The sequence below is a fragment of the Paramormyrops kingsleyae genome, chromosome 7 (genome assembly GCF_048594095.1).
Source record: "Paramormyrops kingsleyae isolate MSU_618 chromosome 7, PKINGS_0.4, whole genome shotgun sequence".
Taxonomy (NCBI): domain Eukaryota; kingdom Metazoa; phylum Chordata; class Actinopteri; order Osteoglossiformes; family Mormyridae; genus Paramormyrops; species Paramormyrops kingsleyae.
The window spans coordinates 21,562,458-21,583,056 of record NC_132803.1 but is presented as its reverse complement, the minus strand read 5'-3'; the positions used below and the strand labels follow the sequence as shown (position 1 = coordinate 21,583,056).

The following is a 20,599-nucleotide window of genomic DNA, read 5'->3' as shown; positions in this document are numbered from 1 at the left end:
TCTTATCTTGTCTTGTCTTGTCTTGTCTTGTCTTGTCTTGTCTTGTCTTGTCTTACCTTACCTTATCTTACCTTATCTTACCTTATCTTATCTTATCTTACCGTATCTTATCTTATCTGGAGCCTGGCCGTAACGCATGCCACTGAAGATTGTACTGAGTATAATTCTGTACGTGACAAATAAAACTTTGGACTTGGACTTTGTTTCACTGTTTCTGCTTCCTCTTTTGCTCTTGCATCTGCGTTCAGAATTTCTATAAATGGACAATGGGGATGTTTCTGCCTCTTTTTTGCTCTTGCAATACTATTTCCATATGCGTCCTGAAGTTCTGTTAATGGACAATGGGGACCAACAGTGTGATACTGCTGGATGCGCCTGTAATTGGATGTTTGTCACCATGGTGACTCAGGCATTTCTGCTGTTAGAGAATAATGTATCAGCGCTGTCTGAAAATGATCAGATTCCCAGTGCCCTCATAACCTCTATGAATAATAAATATACTATTCTTGGATGTAAAGTACACCTGGAGATCAGCTGATCTCAAAGAATATTTTGTTTCCAAAGAAATACAGATAACTTTGGACATAGTAGAGGATAGACAACACAGTAAAAATTATACCTAACAGGAACACTGTACTGTACCTGAGCCGGTGAGTCCTGGTTTTAGCAAACTCAAAAAATACAGGCTGCCAAGCACAGTATCAATGACCCCCCACCCCTGTGGTGTCCCTGTCCTGGTTCTGTTATTGTGGGATGTGCTGTTGGTAGTGCTCCCTGTCTAAGCTGTATTTATGTCACATTAAGAGGATTACCTGGAACAGCAGTTAGAGATATTGACCCAACCATTTAACCCTGCCTGATGGGCCAATCAGCAACATTTGACTTTGCTGTTAGGAACTGTGTGAATTAAATATGCAGAGATATTTAAAAAAACACATTTAACTTATTTGTTTAATATTATTATTCTGTATTCTCTCAAACTACCTGTGTTGTGATTTTTGGTATTAACAGAGGACTCGTAATAATTGCAGGCTGTTTGCCATTTACTCCTTGTTTTTTATTCCATTACTCAATTTCAGTAAGAATTCCCGTTCACGAATAACCTTAATGTCCCAAAGTGTATTAGCTGTACAAACCCATTTCCAAAAAGGATGGGATGCTGTCTAAAAAATAAAGACAGAATCCAATCATATAAGCGCATATTTAATTGAAAACAGAACAAAGATAATACATCAAATGTTGAAACTGTGAAATAGTATTGTTGTATGAGAAATATATGTTCAATTTGGATTTGGATAGGGGCATATTTATCGCTGTGTGGCATCAAAATTTCCCTGGGGGGCTCTTTTTATACCCAATCATCTTTCTGAGCTGTTGCCAATTAACCTAATTAGTTATACGATATTCAGTCAGGTGTTTTGTTTTATCATTATGCAACTTTTCCAGACTTTGATTGACTGGGTCCCAACAAGGCTGAAAATAATTTGACATTGGGAACATTATTTAATTGATGATCCTGTACTTTCCTCCTCCAAATAACAGTGCAGCCCATGGCATAATTGTTATTCTTTGGTAGTAGTTTCTTTATCAGTTATCAGGTCTCTTGTATTATGATCTGCTATGATATTAGACTGAAATCCTCTTTGCACACATGCAGGGTAGTTTGCTGGCTAATGGATGATTCTGCCAGAGGATACTGCATCCAGCCCAGACTTACACAAGGGCTGACCGGGGCTGTAGCTGTAGGGGGCCCCAAATTATTTTTCTGGTTGCTACAGCAGCACTTTATGCTGCAGGTTTGCCCCCACAATGACTTTAACCCAGGGTTCCCACCCCCCTAAATTTGGCCCCAGTGCCCAGTAATGGTGTCTGGACTAGGAGTTTGGTTTTAAAAGGGGACACTGTAGGCGCAAACCAACAAGAGGTGAAAAGTAGGGACACATCAAGCAGAATTGCTGAGGCTTCAGGGTCTCTGTTTTCCATAAGAATAAAAACTCCTCAAGCGGAAAGTTCACCTCACTGCCAACAGCCGTGTCACTGCTCATGACAAAGGAGTGACTCATTAATCATCGTCTTGCGGATCAGCTTCAGTGGGTCAGGGGAAAGTTGTTCTTATTTCGACACTGATCACATATTCACAGATCAGCGCCTACCAAATCAGTGGTCACAGGAAATGCAAATCTACTCCACTTAAATCTCTGCCATTTTCTTTATTTCAGATGTTTTGAAATACAGAATGATTTCTCTTTTCAATTACTTGAAAATTACCAACCAACATTTCAAAATGAAAACTACTGTAAACTGCATGTATGAGTTTATTTAGGGACATTATTATTATTATTATTATTATAATGTCATAAAATTGTAAAAGCAAATGCAGTAGGAATATATAGAAACACTGTTCTAAATAATAAATGACATAAAGTTAAACATAAATGGTTTTGAAAACACATTAGGAAAAATGCACTAAATGGATTTTGCTGCACATGAGCAGCTGTGATGTGTTCAGCTTAGTCTGTAACCACTGAGAGTTTGAACAGCCTCATTATGTTACGCTCCAGGTCAGTGAGGTAGGAGAAATTAACATTGTAGTCTGCTCACAGACAGACAGACAGACAGACAGACAGACAGACAGACAGACAGACAGACAGACAGACAGACAGACAGACAGACAGACAGACAGACAGACAGACAGACAGACAGACAGACAGACAGACAGACAGACAGACAGACAGACAGACAGACAGACAGACAGACAGACATTTGTAGCAACAGAATGAGACAGTAGTTAGTGATGAGGGATAAAATTGTATTTCACTCCTTGTTTCAATGAATTGCTCCCAAGGTGAACCTTCAAAGGCGATCACTTAACAAGGGTAAGGCAGAAGGTTAGCTTCCTGTTACCTGTATAATGAAGTCCAGCCGGTTGTGAAAGTTCAGGCTTTGTATTTCTCCTCACAATGAGAGCCTGGATTAGGCAGGGGCATACTGGCAGAAAACAATGGGACCAATTGTACCTTTCAGGGCACAATTACTTGTGACTGAGGCTGTACGTCAAGGGTCTGTCAATTTTACCCTGTCCGTAGGTTAATGTACCTTTTAAGGTACAGATATGGACTCTGAGGAACATTTTAGTACCATTTGGGGTATATTAATTTTGTTTGTACCTTAAGGAACAGTACTGTAGCAGAAGTGTCCCTGATGGTGCAGACAGTTTCAGGGCTTAGCTACCCAGGAATGGACACACCGACACTTCAGAGAGCAGCCTGAGAATGTTCAGAGACAATGACAATCCAATAGAACATTTTGAAAAATCAAGACATGTGGAATAGCTGGTCAGGACAGAATTTCCCAACACCATTACTGTCAATTTCTCTCTGTCGACTACATGGACAGGCATGATGAATCAGTGGACAGCACTGAGCCCTGCAAGATCATGGGTTCAGTTAGTTCAGGTACATTCTTCCTGTCTTTGTGTTGGTATTCGGGCTGGGAAATTCCTTTTAAAAAGGCATTCGAATTTTTATAATGTAACAGACTCTTCATTCGAAGATATAAATTATACAATTATACTACAAACCCAGCCTGTGATTGCATAGTAGCCTTCTGTGTGCAACCTACCCTGCAAGGTAAAACCTGCAATGCTAGTCTGCTCGTGTAAGTGGTGAAAATGACGAGGACACAATAATGTATTATAACATGTCTCATTTATTTAGCTACCCATAGGACAGAAACACGAGCAACAACAGAAGAAGTTGTCTATATTCTGGCGTGAAATTAAACTGTCAAACGATTCACATTAGAACGCTGGCATAGATTTTTGTGCATAAAATACCTTAAAAAAACATTAAACCATCAATGCTGTCTTCATTTTAGGCTATGTCTAGCTATCCCTGGGCAGTATAAAAAATTTTGTACCATCATACTGTCCATGTATTATACTGTGGTATATGCCATATGGTATTTTGATGATATTTTCCAAAACAATGCTATTTATTTACTGAACGGGAAGGAGGTCCCCACAATAAAAACTACTGCCAAAATCCAAGCAGTTTCCAGATTGCACTTTTCAGGTATTCGGAAGTTACTGTACACTCTTCTTCTGATTCTCATTTTATTTCACTAGTTTCCTTACTGACTTGTTTCAGCCATTTTGGCTAGCTCAATTAATTTACAGAAGTCTGCCCCTAGTGGCAGATCTTATATTCTACGTTAAGCAACAAGGGTCTTTAGACAAAGCAAAAATGAGGAAGCGTGAATTTGATAACTTAATGGTAGCCTACATAAATCTTAAAACATGTAAACGTGGATTTCTGCTGTCAAAAATGTAAATAGTTTTAAATGCAAATTGTACTTGAATAATTAAGTTCAGCCTCCCAGTAGGTATTCTCTGGATATTACAAAGACATGCAGTTTAAATGGCATGGCATGTATAAATCGGTATTCTTATCAGCCTGTGATAGACCAGCATCCTGCGAATGGGGTCTCAGACCTGCAGGGGTAAGACCATGTACTGGGTAAATGTTTATGGAGAATGGATGGATGGATGGATGGATGGATAAAAGATCTGTAGCAACCATAATCATATGTGTATACAGTATATATATTTACATACATACACATGCATATATATTATATTATATTATATATATGATTATGGTGCATGTGTGTAGAAGGCATAACACGCAGATACATTTACATTTACTGCCTTTGGCAGACGCCCTTAGCCAGAGCGACTTACATAAGTGCTCAGATACAGGTCAGGAGCTTCAGTTCATCATCACACTAAACACTAAAATGGGGGAGAAAAGTGATTTAAGTGACTTTGAACGTTGCAGGAGTGTTGATGCCAGACAGACTGGTATGAGTATTTCAGAAACTACTGATCTACTGGGATTTTCACACACAATCATCTCTACGGTTTACAGAGAATGGATCAAAAAATAAAAAAAACATCCAGGGACCAGCCGCTCTCTGGGAGAAAATACGTTGCTGAAGGTCAGAGAAGAATGGCCAGACTGGTTCAAGCTGGAAATATCTCAAAATAATTATTTAAATGCATCACTGGACTTCACTGTGGCTCCCCAGCAAACGTGCAGATAAATCACAGCTGGTTTCTGAAATCTTGCCGACACATATAATGTTGGTAAATTCCTACTCATACGCAATTAGTAGAACAGGAGGATTCTTCCGCCGGAATTGCCAAGGGGTTAAATGTCGGTGGACTAAAATCACTTCCCCTTTAATTAAAGATTGCCCCCTTCTCTGAAGCGCAGTCTCTGCATTACCGTGGTTTGTACCATCTCGGTGCTGTGACTATTGTGGTAGCTATATCACTCTATGCCCGGGACCGTACTGTGCATATGCACAGCGCGCCGGAAACATTATCACACATGCTTTAAAAAGCCAGTGAGAACCAGTGTGGTTGCAACATTATTCTCTGCAGAGGCATCTGTTTATATTTCGTAACTCTAAAATAATATTTGCATTTCACTTTCGTTGCTACGAGATAAGGATTTTTTTGTTTCTTTGGGCGTCTATAGTGTATTAATCTTAAATGCGACTTTTGCCAGAGATATAGTGGAGTGCATGCCTTCTTTAGCTGGGTGCCAGGGAATGCTGTCTCCACGACCCGCTGAAGTGTCTGTCTGACGTGATGCTTTTCGTGTTTTTCGCCGGTTCGCAGTAAGTCGAGTTAAGACGACTTTAAATTCGTATTGCTGGCCGCATTTAGGTCAGCGCCTTGAATGAATTGGGTTACAGCAGTAAAAGATGCTGTGCGAGGGCAGCTTGTCGAGGCGTGACTCGTTAGCAACGAGGGCACGATGATGTGCCAGTCATCTGCATCTCCGAGTGCGTCGTGTGTTCAGGACCCCATACAATGAGCAGTTTACGAAGACTAGTGCATCTGGTGCTTTTCTGCCCCTTGTCCAAAGGCGTACAGGTAAGGACCTTTATATTTCCTCCGAATGTAGTCCTTATGTCTATCGTTTTCACATAACTACAACACACCAAGCTATTAGTCATTTAATGTAGTTTAAAAAAAACATTAAATAGCATTGTAACTGCGGATTTTTATGATGACAGACGAAAGTCTGTCACCTTGAGTTTACCCATCTAAACAGATTGGTTTGAGTTGTTCTTTTATCTCTACAGATATGAAATCCCACATAATGAATTAAGTTGTCGTGACTCACTTCACTGTTGCGTCCTTTGCATATGGCAAAATGAATATAATATAATATTTAAATCTATAAACAATAAAATAAGATTTTACTCAGTTGACCCACTGTAAGCTCAGCTATTCCACGGGCACTCATTGTTGGCACTAAACAGAACAGTACGTGCAGCAGAGATGTCTTTTGATCTGTTCTAGTGTCCGATCCTTATGATCAAGGTGCAAGCTGGCAATCTGGATTGCAGTTTTATGGTTTTCGGTAACTGTGATGTTTGAATCACATCAGAAGTTTCAACTCATGTTTGATGCTATACCATGTGCAATGTGAGGAGCCTCATTTTAATGATTTTGTGGTGCTGTTTGGTTAATTTGAATGCCATATTTGAATATGTTTTGCACATGAGCAATTTCATTGTTCATTCTACTTTGATCATGCTAGTTCTAGCAGACAGAATCAGATGCAGTCATCTTTTTTTTATGTGTATCATATTTATTAGGAATGATCTTTGTCCCTGCTTGAAAGGAACCCCGTTTCTAAGCTTTGACAATGTCAACGTTCAGGAAAATCTTTTACCTTCGGAGTTTCAATTTAAAGTTTGAAAAATAACACACATGCACATCAGAACCATCAAGTTTTTGTTTACATTAAAGTAGGGCTGCCAAAACCAGCACGTTAATCCCTGCAATTAGTCAAAAATCCTTAATGTGTTAAACATAATGCAGTTTAATAATAATACATGCTTTATTGATCCCCGTGGTGAAGTTGTCTTTATGCCTCCCTCAACTTGCTCTTTGTAGAGTAAGTTGTCTGCAACGGGCAGCCACCCGTAGCGGCGCCCAGGGAGCTGGGGGTTAAGGGCCTTGCTCAAGGACTTGCAGATGTGCTGAAGCTGTGTTTAAACCGGCGACCTTCTGATTACAGGCACACAGGCTTAGCCCACTGAGCCAATCTTTTGTCCATCAATTGCACATCTTTTTTCCTTCCACAAATACAATGTATGCAGGCATGCATAACTGATAACCTTAAAGTCATGTTTGTGATAAAAATGGGCAAGCAGAAACCTACTTACCTTGATTCAATGGATGCAATATCTTGCCTTAAATGGATCTTTGGATAAAGTTGACTGTAGTTACTAAAGTGATGAACTGTCTTATCACTGCAGCACCACAAGCTTCAGATAACACTGAATGCAAAGCACACATTTGCTACTGATGTCAGCCTGAAGACTGGTCAAACTGGAAAATCCATACTTGAGGAAGACAAGCGAGGAGGATCCATCCGTAAAGCGACTTCGGCTAATGTAACAAATGCCATCACTAATTGGAGAGTAGTAGACTGGTGTCCTATTAACATTGTTGTACCATGGGGAACTCAAATGATTCACATGGCCAGCAAAGACCCATCAACGAACTCTCTGCCGTTAAGATGTACAGAATCAATGACTTGTACAGTGTTGAAAAGACATAAAGCTGAACAGTTAGCACAAGAATCCGCTGTTGCATTGACTGGAGGTCCCTGGACATTAATAAGCAAACACAGCTACCGGAGTCTAAGGGCTCGATTTCATCAACACTAGAACATTCACTAGAACATCATGCATCGCATAGAAAGCAATGTTTGATGTTCCCACTGGTGCACTGTGTTGCAGGTGCATTTTGAAAACACACTGCTGCACGCATTTCTCTGTGCTGCTTTATAAATCCCCCAACTGATGTCAACAAGCTTGGATGCCTCAGCAACGGGCTAACTGAAAAGTAGCCTTGGTGTGCTGGGTGTGACTCAGTAATATGCAACAGGCCCCAAACATGTACAAGCAATGGCTTGAAAGGGAACAGTTTGATTATCCTCATGTTATTTTTCATATTAGAACTGTGCATGTGTTCATATGGTGTAACTGCTTCCAGTCGCAATCGAGAAGCTGGGGATGTACTCAGCAAAGGTCTGCTTCTGTCGACGCCATTTAAGAGAATCACATCAGCCTCTGACATTTTTCAGCTTGTGTTAATGTTTTACTTAAAGTAGCATTTATTAAATGTGCAGTTGATCATGAGTATAAATGCGAATCGATCAGCAGGAGAACTTTACAGTGACATTAAGCACCAAATGGTTGTATCTGCTTCTTGAAGACATTTGAGCTTTGGGTAAGGATTATAAGAAACATGAGGCCATGCTTTATAAATCCCCCAACTGACGGTTTCCAAATCCATATAGAAATTTCTATTTTTACCTCATGTGTTTTTTCTTAGTGATATCCACAGGAGTTCAGTAGTACCTGGTCCAATTAGTATCTGAGATCCTGAGACAGATGATACTGAATTTACTGTAATGCTGATATTCATCATAATCATGTACTCTTATGGGTCTTAATGTAAATATGTGCTAATAAGATAACAGGTCAGAAATATGCCTGATAAAAAGTTTTATATGTTTTATGGGATCAGCACCCGTTGATATTATTCTGAGTAGATATTGTCTACTTCTAGTGTTTTATATACATCTTTGGCCTACCATTACTACTATCAGTACAGTGGCTGCTTATAAATGTTCACTTTCTTCAAAATTAATTACAAGAAAGGTCATGGGACTGTGATTTCTTCAGGATCACATTACGCAGTGCTAGCCGGGAGTCAGGTATCACAAGGTTACCTCTGGGTGGGAAAATGAATGGCTTGTATCAGAGTGTTGGGATCAGTCCACGCTGTCCTGTTTGTCGTTTTCCTGTTTTTTGCCGTCATGTGCCATTTCCTAGAGTCTTTAGTGTTTGTAAATTGTTTACGACCCTCACCTATTCCTTACTGTGCCTTTAATTAATTGTAATGGTTCCCACCTGTACCTGGTTTAGCCCATGTTCTTTATCAAAGTTTTCACACCTCTGAGACTAGGGTTCGAGTCTCCCCCATGGCCCCATGTGCGTGGAATTTGCATGTGTTCACCATGTCGTCATGGGGTTTCCTCTGGGTTCTCCGGTTTCCCCCCACAGTGCCAAAACATGCTGAGGTTAATTTGAGTTACCAAACTGCCCGTAGGTATGCATGTGTATAGTGAATTGTACAGTGAATTGTAGAGTGAATGGTAAGGGTGCCCAGTGATGGGTTGGTGCCCATAGACTCTTGATGCTAAACAGGACAAGCGGTTACAGAAAAATACATGGATGGGCTTCTGAAATATTTGAACTGGATATACAGTCTTATCAGCTGCTAATCAGCTCTATTGAGGATGTCTCAGCATGTAACCCAGAGGAGCATCCCAGCTTCTGCATTACTAAATGTACAGGATATTTCATCAGTTTCACCTTAAGCTCAGAGCTGATATGGAGCCACACAAATAAAGAACATATCCATATGAAAACCTTAGCCTGCACCCCACTTTAATGCTGATTGTGAGCTGAACCGCTGGGCAGAGGACAGCACACCTCCTTTGCATCTAATCACATGAAGTAGCTTCCACAAACATTCTCTATATTATTTCACAGTATGATAATATGAGCAATAAAAATAATATCTGTCCTTTTTTTGAAATGTGCTTATCCAAGTAGCACTGCTGATAAATGAAATTTGAGAATGGTGTCTGATATTAGATTATTAAAATATAAATAATAAACATAAATAAATCCTATATTTGCATAAGTACAGGTACACTGGAATGCTTTTCTTCGCCAAACCCATCTTGCTCTCCATAGCTTGGGGGTCACAGCACAGGGTCAGCTAACATGCAGCGCCCCTGGAGCTGGGGGTCAGGGCTTGGCTTGAGGGCCCATGGACATGTAACTGTTCTGCCAGGGCGGGGCTCGAACCTGCGGTCTAACTATCACAGGCACAGAGACTTTACTTTGCTAAGAAACAATGGAAAATTTTTACTCCCATACTTTGGCAAGGGCAGAAGTGTATATTTTGTATTGTGTTTTAATCAAACTCAACCAGCGTTTTTTCTCTCACGATGCCTCTGTAGCTCAATCTGAACTCTGGCCTCCTGCGTTTTGACTATCCTCTGCAGGGTCGTCTCCCAGTCAAGGTGAAGTACCTGTTCCTGGCCTGGCTGGCCATCCTGGTGGGCAGCTGGGTGGTCTACATGCACTACTCCACTTACTCCGAGCTCTGCCGTGGACACATCTGCCACGCGGTCATCGTGAGTGTCCGCCATCTCCCGCTGCTTTTCCTCATGCTGCCCAAGTTGCAAAGCAACATGTGGCCTTAATGGCTGTTTCCAAAAGAACTAAGGTGTGCGTGTTACATAAATACAGGACTTCAGAGGTAATGCAGCCATTTCTGCTATAATGTGGCAGATTCCTGCAAAGCCACATTATACAAAACGCACAACTAATGAATGTTACATTTATGTAGTGTGGAGCCCCTGAAGTGACCTGTGCTAAAAATAGAATGCTCTTACTTTCGCGTGAAAACAAGTCGCACGAATGCTAAAGTAAGAGCATTTTATTTTTTTGCACAGATCCCTTCAGAGGCTCCATAATGCAACGCTTTTCACACACACAAAGAGTGACTGGGTCCATGCAAAACTTAATCAAACCATTATGTTTAAAACCCTTTATTAGGTAATGTTAAAAAATCTTTTACATCCTGTACCTGAAAATGACATTTTCTTGTAACCTTGTTCACTCTTACTTAGAGAAATGGAGTAGAATTTGTGAATGAATGCAGGTGTGTATCTCTCCCTCTCAGATGATAAAATATGTATCTAGATACATGGTCCATGATGAAATGACGTAAAGCAAACTTTGGGGAAACGGGGGATACCTGTAATAATTCACTGTATATTTCACTGCAAAAACATCTGAGATTCAAGGTCAGCGATATTAATGGTAAGATCTAACCAGCCAGATGATCTCAGCAAACCATGACTGCACTCCTGCATTGTCCTGGTCCACCCTGTATTTGCAGCAACCATCCAGTACACCTGTGTATTCTTTAACTTTAACCCTCGTATAGCTAATCAATATCTCATTGACTTTTTGACTTTTTAAAATTAAGTTTGAGCTGGTGGTGAAATTTAATAATCCCATGGAATGGTTGGCGTGCCCCCTGAGGAGAGCTTCGGGACCTGAAGCAGTGTGCATCTAACCATCCAACTACATTTCAGTAACTTTTTGTAGAGCATAAGCATTTCTTACTAGTTTTTATTGTTACTCTTAATTTGCATATATTCTAATACTAAGCTTTTTTTTGTTCCAAGCAGAAGTGCACTTACTACCCAGATAAACAGCTTTAAGCATTTCTTTTGACTGCCCGAGACCTTTGCACAGTACTGTAGATAATAGCATATCTCATAAAACCTACCAGCTGCACATATTGTAAGTTGACATTCATTATATTATATTTAGAACAATTATTTGATTTGGTTTATTACTTTCACCACATTTGCCTCAATTTATCTATGCATAAGACTAATCTATTAAAATACACCATACTCAGTAAAATCAGTTGTGAATGGGATCAGCTCAAGTTTCATTTTCAAATTTTATTGTCACGTGTGTTCTGAGGAGTACAGCAAAATTGTTCTAGCATTCAGGTTACCCTACATTAATGTTATGGATTAGGATGGAATCGGATGGAGAGGAAGACAGGCCTTAAAACTCCACCTAAGATATGGGTGCAGGAAACAGGACGGCTATGTCTGTTCATTAGACCTCCAGCTATGACAATGCATTTGTCAGCTGGAAATAAAATCCTCAGAGGATGGTTATTTTTGTCTTTTTTTTTGTAGTAGGACAGCTGCAGAACATGGCTTTCATATACTCAGGCTAATGCTACAAGATATCACTAAAGTAAAACAATACTTACAGTCAATGTGGAAAAAGAGATCTTACTTCATAGTAATGATATAATATATAATAATTAAATAATGTATTGTGCTAAAGGAAAAAAGTTCTGAAATATATTCTGTTCTCCATGGGGTCTAGTTAAAAATAGTATGTTGTACATTCATGCTGAAACTGTGTAATTTTTGGCTGATACTTCATACATTTTAGGTTCTCTAAGATTAATTATTAAATCTGGTAGACTGTACTCAGATAAGCTATACTGTGGAAAGGTACTGCACAGTGGCTGCAGCCTCACAGCTTTAGATGTGGGGCTTTGAATGCTTTGACTATGTGCAATTTGCCTGCTATCCCAGTGTTTCTTCAGACACTTTAATTTGCATTCAGTGTGTCAGTGTGGCCCAATCAATAATCAATAATGCATAATCAATAATGCATCTGACATCAGGGTTAAATAGAAGGCATACATTTTCTGCACTGGGCTGGTTCCCAGATTGATTGATACCTCATTGTTATTCAGCCTGTGTTCTGGACTGGTGGCTCTGTACATTGAAAGGCACACACTGGATTTTTATGGAATATGACCACATTACTGAGTTTTTTGTGGCGTCCAAATAACTGTAGGGTGTATACCCAGAGCCTAATAAATTCTTCTATTCTAAATGACTTTTTCTGTTTTCTAAAATGCCATAGGTACCAGACATACTTTTCCTTGTGTGTTTTGGGTGTGCTGTTCTCATATAACACGGCATTCCCTCCAGCGTGATCTCCTGCCCTGTGCCCTATACTGCCTGGAATGGGTTCCCAGCCCCAGTGACCCAGATCAGCATGAATGACGGGAACATGGGTAGCTATTGTAATACACAGTGTACTCACAACCAGCTCCTGAATGGGGGAGGACGCTTATTTAATTGGGTTTAAATGATAGTCATTACGCTCTTCATTACCCAGTGTACAGTTTTGTTGTAGATATAAAATGACAATAAAGATATTCTGTTGTACATGGTTTAATTGAATACATTGAAAAACTAGATTTGGGGGTTTCCCAGAACTAATCCCATTTATAATGCTTTTAGGTTTTGGGCTTCTTACTGAGGATATTGGGGTTGATCTGGCTCTGCTTCCTTTGTTCATTCTCTTTGCTCCAGTGTGATCATTACAAGAGGGGCATTATCTCTGGATCATCCTGCAAGCCTCTGTGTGAAAAGCGCACTCTGAAACTGCAGCACTGCTTGTCCTCCTCGCCTACTCATCAGGTATCCCATGGAAGCACTGCTTTAATCACAGGCTTTACAAAATGCCTCATAGACATTTAAAAGTAAAAATAATTAAAATAGGCATACTAGAAATAACAATAAGCACAGAAAGATGTAATAATAATAATAATAATAATAATAAATAAGACACAGGACATTAACCACCCACATTCTTGGTAGGGAACTTTACCCCCTACCACACCAGGAACTCTAGTCCCTATCTGATAGGGGACTTTACCCCCTACCACACAAGGAACTCTAGTCCCTATCTGATAGGGGACTTTACTCCCTACCACACCAGGAACTCTAGTCCCTATCTGATAGGGGACTTTACCCCCTACCACACAAGGAACTCTAGTCCCTATCTGATAGGGGACTTTACCCCCTACCACACAAGGAACTCTAGTCCCTATCTGATAGGGAACTTTACTCCCTACCACACCAGGAAATCTAGTCCCTATCTGATAGGGGACTTTACCCCCTACCACACAAGGAACTCTAGTCCCTATCTGATAGGGGACTTTACTCCCTACCACATCAGGAACTCTAGTCCCTATCTGATAGGGGACTTTACTCCCTACCACATCAGGAACTCTAGTCCCTATCTGATAGGGGACTTTACCCCCTACCACACCAGGAACTCTAGTCCCTATCTGATAGGGGACTTTACTCCCTACCACATCAGGAACTATAGTCCCTATCTGATAGGGAACTCTAGTCCCTATCTGATAGGGGACTTTACCCCCTACCACACAAGGAACTCTAGTCCCTATCTGATAGGGGACTTTACCCCCTACCACACCAGGAACTCTAGTCCCTATCTGATAGGGGACTTTGCCCCCTACCACACCAGGAACTCTAGCTACTAGTTTTATATCACTAAAGATAATGTCTCCTGGCACAATTTGACATGCCTCTCATGGCTCCTCATGGCTTAATTCAGTTGTACACCATCACATATGGGAAATCTGTTGCATTAACCCTGATGAGTCAAGGATGTTAAATCTACAGTTTGCTTTCCAATCAGCAATTAAGCGAACATGAAAATCACTTCAACAAAAGCACGAGACAAGAATTTCATTATTCTCTTAGTCTGTGGCAACATCATTTGCTGGAATCATATTGTCTTGCAGGTGTACAATGGAGTTTGGAAGGAGAAGTCAGTGGTTATAAAGTGTGGACTTGAAGATGGCTCGAGGCGGGATGGGAGTCCAGACTCCATGCTTCGACAGGAGATGGCCCTCTTCAACAAGCCAAGCAGGGGCACCTCCATGGATGAGTTTCGGGAAATGCTGCAAAATTTCCTCAAGGTTCTCTCTCTTATCATTTCCACAGGAAATGTAAAAACAAATGTCATTGATTTTATTCCTGATCATTCAAAGTTAAACATGCTAAATTTTCGGTAATTTAAAAGTCAAAGGTTTTGCTTTCTGATGCAAGACTGCTATTTAGTTTGGTCAAATTTAGTGCTAACAGTGTAAATACAGGTTTGACTTCTCAATCTTTTCATCAATATTGCAGGGAAATCTCGGGGACCATTCCTCACTTGGAACCTTGGTAAGTCATATCATGGACCTAGCTGATGTCAATCAGGATGGAAAGGTCTCTCTGGCAGAGGCAAAGTCTGTGTGGGCACTGCTGCAAGTCAATGAATTCCTTCTGATGATGGCTTTGCAAGAGAAGGAGCACACCCCAAACCTGCTTGGCTTCTGCGGAGATCTGTATGTCACAGAACAGGTGGGCCACAGTGCCCTCTACAAGTTGGAGATTCCTCCTTACCTGCAGCCACTGGTTCCCACAGTCCTAAGTACTACTATAAACCAATGGCTAGCCCCAGCCTGGCCCCGGCGAGCTCGAATTACAATCGGGCTCCTGGAGTTTGTAGAGGAGATCTTCCATGGCTCTTATGGCAGCTTCTTCATGTGTAACGCGAGTCCGTGGCAGGTGGGCTATAATGGGAAGTATGATTGTAAGATGGCAGACCTGCGTCACGTGGCATCTGAGGTGGCAGTACGGAACTTCCTGAAGGGTCGCCACTGCGAGTCAAACACGGACTGCACCTATGGCAAGGACTGCACTGCCACCTGCGACAAGCTGGTCAAGCAGTGCAACACTGAGGTGGTGCAGCCTAACCTGGCCAAGGTGTGCAGGTTGCTACAGGACTACCTGCTGTTTGGTTCTCCTTCAGATCTGCGTGTGGACCTAGAGAAGCAGCTACGCACCTGTGTGACACTCAGCGGCCTCGCCAGTCAGATGGAGGTCCACCATTCGCTTGTCCTTAACAACCTCAAGACCCTCTTGTGGAAGAAGATCTCTGATACCAAATACTCCTGAGGCTGAAAAAAATAACTACTGGTAAAAGACGACTTATGATGTGGATATATTTGACACCTGCATATTAGCAGCTTTCCTTTATTGAGGAAGCAGGGATTTACTATTAAGATATGGGGCATTGTTTGACTATTAAATTACCAAGTAATACTTCTACGCCAAACTTAAGAGAAATAACTTGCGCTTGAATTCCACATAACATATGGATATGTTTATGTCCTGCATGTTGCAGAGGATGAAAAAAACTGTCAGATCATTTACAAGTTATCATTATTCATAGATAGTTGGTACAACTTTTTCTCAGGTCTGTGAATGACTTGTCGAGATGTAACACAGGCTGTAATTAGCAAAACAAGGCCACTAGAACCTCAAAATAACCAAGGGCAAAGCATTATTTGGTGGATAGGGTGGTGGTGTGGTCTACTGCAAATAGTTGGGGGGAAAAAAACAAAAACATTTGTATGCTATTATGTGCCTTTTGTGCACAATCTAATTTTGATGAGTTAAATGCACTTGATGACAACACTTAAGTAACCAGAAGTCTGAGCTATTGTTTTATGCTACTATAAATAGTGTTTGGTCAAAGTTTCGTAATTATTAGTGTCTGTTAAGCTTTTTAAAGAACTCAAGGTAAAACATCTCTTTTTATAGGAACATTTTTATTCTCAGTCCCTGTATTAATGCAATGTGTGGAAGGAAAATTCATATTGCCACTTGTGATATGAGAAGGTATCACTGCAACTGTTTATGTCTTGTAAAAGACTACCTGTTGGTTTTATTTCTCAATATTTTATTGTGAAATGCATAAGAAAAATATGTAATTGAAATCCAACAAGTCTGCAGTGTTAGTGGATTTATTCAATGTAGGTCATCTGTGAGAATGACTTGTTTCCACATATAAACACTAACAGTTTTTAAATCTAAGCCACAAATTCAACTTTAAACACCATCTCAAAGGAAGAACACTGCAAACTGTATACTGGTTCACCTAGTTTTAGGAGCAAGTTTTAAAAATGGTCCAGCATCTTGAACACCAAATCGCAAAATCATTTCTGATCCTCTGTGTTCAACTGCACCATGGTACAATAGCAAATATGCAAATAGATTTAACACAAAATAGGACCTATCTTTTTAAAGACTGCCAAAAACTAAATAAGTAAGTATAGGATGTGGATTGGTCACACATTGGCCGATACCCGATCCGTCAAATAGGTCTGGATCGGCACCGATACCGATCCGAAATTCTGATACAATCTTTGTTATAATCAGGGCTGCATATAACTGGTATGCATTCACCTTTAAAAGCGATACGTGCGGCAATCCATTGCTGTGACGTATTTTATGTGCATTTACGTTGATATAACAAGAAATTATCGTGCATTTTAACCTGTATATGCTAATTCATACTTCATTTGCGGTATAGTTAAAATGCACGGTAATTTCTTGTCATAGCAGCTATTTATATAGCCTATGTTTATAAATAAAAACTCATTTTAAAGCAGGCTGAAAAATCCCACGATCCCGACCCAAAATACGGGAAATTTAGAGCAGCTTCCCATTGCCATTCCTATGTTAACAGCAAGAAAACGGACTACAAAACTGCTGTTATTTATTTTTAACGGAGCATAAGCTCTTGCAGCACTTGCGACATCGGAGCCACGGTCCTGAATCTTGAGCTTCAGAGTTTTGGCTTCTTTATCTATTTAAGCAATGGGTTTTCTCCACTGTTTTCAGACCTTTTTTAGCTACTATTAGTGAATGAGACACTTCATGACACACCACTGACTTCCAAACATAAATACGTTCTATTCCGATCTTTTTTGAAAATGTAAAATATACTACAGCCTATTATTAAGCCCAATTATTAATAAAATATCATTATTGTTACTATTATTATTATTGGATACGCCAGGCAACAGGAAGCCGGTGCCATTCACCCTTTTGCAGATCTTGTCTTTGTTTTGGGACATTAAAAGCCTTTGAGACTGATGTGAGACTAAATGCTGGGGAATTATTTTCTCCTTACTATGAAGTCTGGCATCTTAAACACACGTCGGGAAATAGCTTGCAGGCTGTAGGCTACTCCGCAGCCGTCAATGTTTAAGCGAACTGCCGAAACCATAATGTTTATTTTTAGGAAGAATAATTATTTTGTTTAATTACGATTTAAATACAGCCTTTCCAGTCCACCCATTTTTTTCCTTTGGATTTACATAAATCTCATTAACCTTTAGTGCACTCAGTTGACGGAAATCCGTCATAGCGACCGAAAACTTTAATCCATGTGTCCCAGATTTTAGAGCGTTTAATACACAATGATGCTCGATTTGTGGCCGCCGTTATTCTACCTGTCGCTGAATGCTATTGCGCAAGAGCGAATCTCACCAGTGTGGTGTATTGGTGCAGTCTATTGGAAAGCGGTAGCATTATACAGGTAGAAAGGAAGGAAAACGTCTCACTCCGTTTAAAAATACGTCAACAATCGACAATAAGATTTGGCGACTATTTTTATTGTCGATTTTTGTCAACAATGTTGAATAATCATTGCACCCCTAGTACGGAGAAATTTTAATATGTTTTGTCCTTGTAGGTACTAAATGCACTCATTATTAAAGCCATAAAGTTGTCAGCCTGCCACCTTAGAATCTCTATTGAATAAGTGTTTGAGAACATGTTTAGGCTGAAATCTAGGCTTATTCTACGTGGACTGACGATGCCAGTGTGTTTGTGCACATTGGGCTTGTTGGGACCAGTGTTACTATCGTAAACTAAAACTGGAAGGAAAATGGACACTACATAAGAAAATTTGTGAAATAAAAACTATTTACCAAAAAAAAAGTCGGATTTTAAATCAGCAAAAAGTTGTGCCACACCAGCTTATTTATTCCAATTTCTCATCTTTTAAAAGATATTGTGGTTGCTAAGCCAACCGAATTTAATAAACATGATATGCCGAATTTATACAGATTACCAAGTTTTGGGCATCACAATAAGCACCTCATTAATATTTTAAGCATACTACCAAATTGCTTATTGAATTGTTGGCGAAAATAATATCTGTATAGTGCCGAAAATCTGTCATCCATTATGTGAAGCCCTGTAATAATTTTATTACAAATTAAATGGTCTATTTCCTGGAAGAAAATATAGATTGGTCGATTTAATCTATAAAATAGTCGATAAAGCCACTGAAAAGTTGTTTGTGGCAGCCCTACAAATTTGCATTGCAATGCAAATTTCACAGATGTGTGCAACTGACAGATTCAATAGGAACACTAGCAAAATGACTTAACTGAAATGCAAACATGAGTGATAATTGTACAATTAAGCGGTAGTAATCTAAAAGCATAGGGTACTGCATAATATTGAAATTGTGTTCCCAAATGAAGTTCAAGGCACTGTTAGCTTTACAGGATATTTGTACGTTAAATGTCTTAGTCTTGTATTTACATTTCCATATACAGTCGAACCCATTTATCTCGTCCTCGGTTAACTCGCCAACCCTATTAAGTCAACGTTTTTGAAGTGGAACCGCCAAATTCCCTTTGTCTTAGCATTTTCTCATTGGTTATGTCGATTCTTTTTTGTCGCCGAACCCTAATATCTCGAGCACAAAAGAGGGCCAAAATCGCCACTTAACATCGGTTATCTCGATCCCCGTGACTATTCACCGGCTTTTAAAAATGTATCACAAGTGCTAAACAGCGCGTATTCAAATCGCATTCGCATGGTAATTTGCTGAACGCAGCAGCGGTGAAATGCGATCCAGGTAAAACTTTTTTTAGACAGCATAAATAATATGGAAGCATTTGTTTTCAAGCAGACTGTTAAAGGCAAAAGCAACAAAGCATTTTAGACTTTGTAAAGAAACCATAGTAACCACGTGTATGATACTTTTCAGAGCTATCAGAGCGAAATGACTTGTGAATTTAATTTTGACACTGGTTAGCTTTTTGTAAAAACGAACTACAGTACACCCCGCAGGTTTTTTGTGAGCGCTCTTTGTGTTTGCAATGTTGGAGAATATAATTAAAGGTTTGTATCGAGAAACGACGGTGGTTTTTATTGTATACTGGTAAATCTCTGCTGTTAGTTGGTGCACATATGCCTTTTGTTAGCCAACATGTATGTACATATTTATAGCATGTCGATCGCGTCAAACAAATCGTGGCAATGCCAACACCAACATAAATAAATTTCAAGCACATGTTAATATATTGCTGCCATATTGGTTTTCGGTTATCTCGACGCTTTTTGCCAACCCCCAGGCCGGCGACATAACCGGGTTCGACTGTAACAAGTTAAGAGACAAGGCTAATGCAAATACAACACTACACTGTTTTAATGCAACAATAAATACCAAACTTATAACTTAGTTTACATGGGGGGGGGGGGGGGGGGGGGTACTTATTTCCTTGGAAAATGTACACAAGATCTAAAGGCATTGGTCAACATTGTTAGAACAATACATACACAAACCTGTCCCCCAGTGCTGTCGCATGCTTCTGTAAGAGGCCGCAAAGCCTTCATCGATTGTGTGCAAAAATGACGCTGGAAACAGCTTTGATTTACACTTTATTATAACACAGGTCAGAATTACAGAATGATTATATAATACACATTCATCTAGAACAGAAAAATAACCCAAGTTAACCAGCATCCTACCAAAGATTCTGAAGTGCTCATCACCCCATATTTAAACTACACAAGAAACATGGCTGTTAGTACTATCTTCAAAGCGGACATCAGTTCACATCATACAGATAAGTTACTTGGGGTGAATGAACCGTTAGTCTAATCATCCATGAATTTAGTTTTACAGTGTTCTTAAATGGGATTTAACTACAGCATGATTGGAAGGGTCTTCGATTCAAATACCCCTCCCAATAAGAAAATACTGGTGGATTTACAGGGAGTTCTTACCTCAAGTCCTAGAAAAAGACAGCAGACTTCAGACATCAAGCCTCATCCCTGCACCAGATAAATAATTTCAGATTAATAGAGGCCTCCAATGAACATTTAATACATCGATTCAATTATGCCACCCATTGGGGAAAAAC

The 20,599-nt window shown here is 39.9% G+C and overlaps 1 protein-coding gene across 2 annotated transcripts; it reads left to right on the top strand.

The window, feature by feature from the left end:
• The first annotated feature begins 5,261 nt into the window (after positions 1-5,261).
• LOC111847066 (divergent protein kinase domain 1B-like) lies at positions 5,262-19,589 on the top strand. 2 transcript variants are annotated; one of them, XM_023817926.2, is made up of 5 exons: positions 5,262-5,944; positions 10,173-10,304; positions 13,101-13,208; positions 14,342-14,518; positions 14,730-19,589. In XM_023817926.2, the coding sequence occupies exons 1-5, from the start codon at positions 5,882-5,884 to the stop codon at positions 15,540-15,542; spliced, it is 1,293 nt and encodes a 430-aa protein (XP_023673694.1). In that variant the 5' UTR covers positions 5,262-5,881; the 3' UTR covers positions 15,543-19,589. The 2 variants fall into 2 exon arrangements, with proteins under 2 accessions (XP_023673694.1, XP_023673695.1); XM_023817927.2 differs by lacking the exons at positions 5,262-5,944; positions 10,173-10,304 and adding an exon at positions 12,253-12,799.
• Positions 19,590-20,599: the final 1,010 nt, after the last annotated feature.

Bases quoted from the DNA above. Each gene is read 5' to 3' on its own strand.
- LOC111847066 (XM_023817926.2), top strand. From the start codon at position 5,882: ATGAGCAGTTTACGAAGACTAGTGCATCTGGTGCTTTTCTGCCCCTTG. The intron at 5,945-10,172 runs GTAAGGACCTTT...TATCCTCTGCAG, and splicing joins CCTTGTCCAAAGGCGTACAG to GGTCGTCTCCCAGTCAAGGT. The intron at 14,519-14,729 runs GTTCTCTCTCTT...TCAATATTGCAG, and splicing joins TGCTGCAAAATTTCCTCAAG to GGAAATCTCGGGGACCATTC.